The 924-nt window shown below is 47.6% G+C and overlaps 1 protein-coding gene across 1 annotated transcript; it reads left to right on the top strand.

Moving 5' to 3' along the window:
• Positions 1–17: 17 nt before the first annotated feature.
• Positions 18–868, top strand: LOC110034655 (dynamin-related protein 5A-like; the record flags this gene model as incomplete). Its single annotated transcript, XM_020738905.1, has 2 exons — positions 18–501; positions 677–868. Coding segments are annotated over exons 1-2 (570 nt in total), but the record flags the coding sequence as incomplete, so codon positions are not given.
• Positions 869–924: the final 56 nt, after the last annotated feature.

Here is a 924-nt window from a genome sequence, read left to right on the forward strand (position 1 = left end):
GAGGGTGCATTGTTAGTTTGAAAAATCCCTAACGGCTAGTTTTTATCTCTTTCCCATCCCCTCTCCGCATTTTAAATCCTAGTTCTTTTTCTTGCTCTCCCTTTCTTGTTCTCGCCCTCTCTAATGGCGGCCAACGTTCTCACAACCAACACCCCCATCAAAACTCCAAACCCAAAAAACCACTCCAACTCCTCCGCAAGGAGGGTTGCGCCGCCGAGCAACACTACCAATGCAGATTCTTCCTCCTCCTCCGCCACCGATTTGAAGTCCAGGTTTGAGGCATACAACCGACTTCAGGCCGCAGCTTTCGCTTTCGGGGAGAAGCTTCCTATCCCGGAGATTGTTGCTATCGGCGGCCAATCCGATGGAAAGAGTTCGCTCCTCGAAGCCCTGCTCGGCTTCCGCTTCAATGTCCGCGAGGTCGAGATGGGCACGCGTCGCCCTCTCGTCCTCCAGATGGTCCACGATCCGTCGTCCCTCGAGCCCCGATGTCGCTTCCAGGTTTCTTTCTTTAAGTTTATTAGGTTTTTCAATGTTTATTAGATCTAGGGTTGCAATTCCTGTTAAGTTCTTGGAATCCGGCCCATTTTTAGGGTTTGATTCTTTTTTCTGAAATTTTTTCATGGATTGTGGGTTTTGTTGAGTTACTGAACTTGAATTCACTGGGTTCTTTAAGGACGAGGATTCGGAGGAGTACGGAGGTTCAGTGGTTTCAGGTACGGCTATTGCGGATCTAATCCGATCACGCACTGAGGCACACCTGAGGAAGATGAATGCTGCAGTTTCTTCGAAGCCAATTGTCATGAGAGCTGAGTATGCTCACTGCCCCAATCTCACCATTATCGACACTCCTGGTTTTGTTCTAAAGGTGATTCTTTTAACTAAATCCATGAAAGGGAAGATGCATTCTATGTTTTTTTTTTT

The sequence above is a fragment of the Phalaenopsis equestris genome, unplaced genomic scaffold, assembly GCF_001263595.1.
Source record: "Phalaenopsis equestris unplaced genomic scaffold, ASM126359v1 Scaffold191926, whole genome shotgun sequence".
Classification (NCBI taxonomy): domain Eukaryota; kingdom Viridiplantae; phylum Streptophyta; class Magnoliopsida; order Asparagales; family Orchidaceae; genus Phalaenopsis; species Phalaenopsis equestris.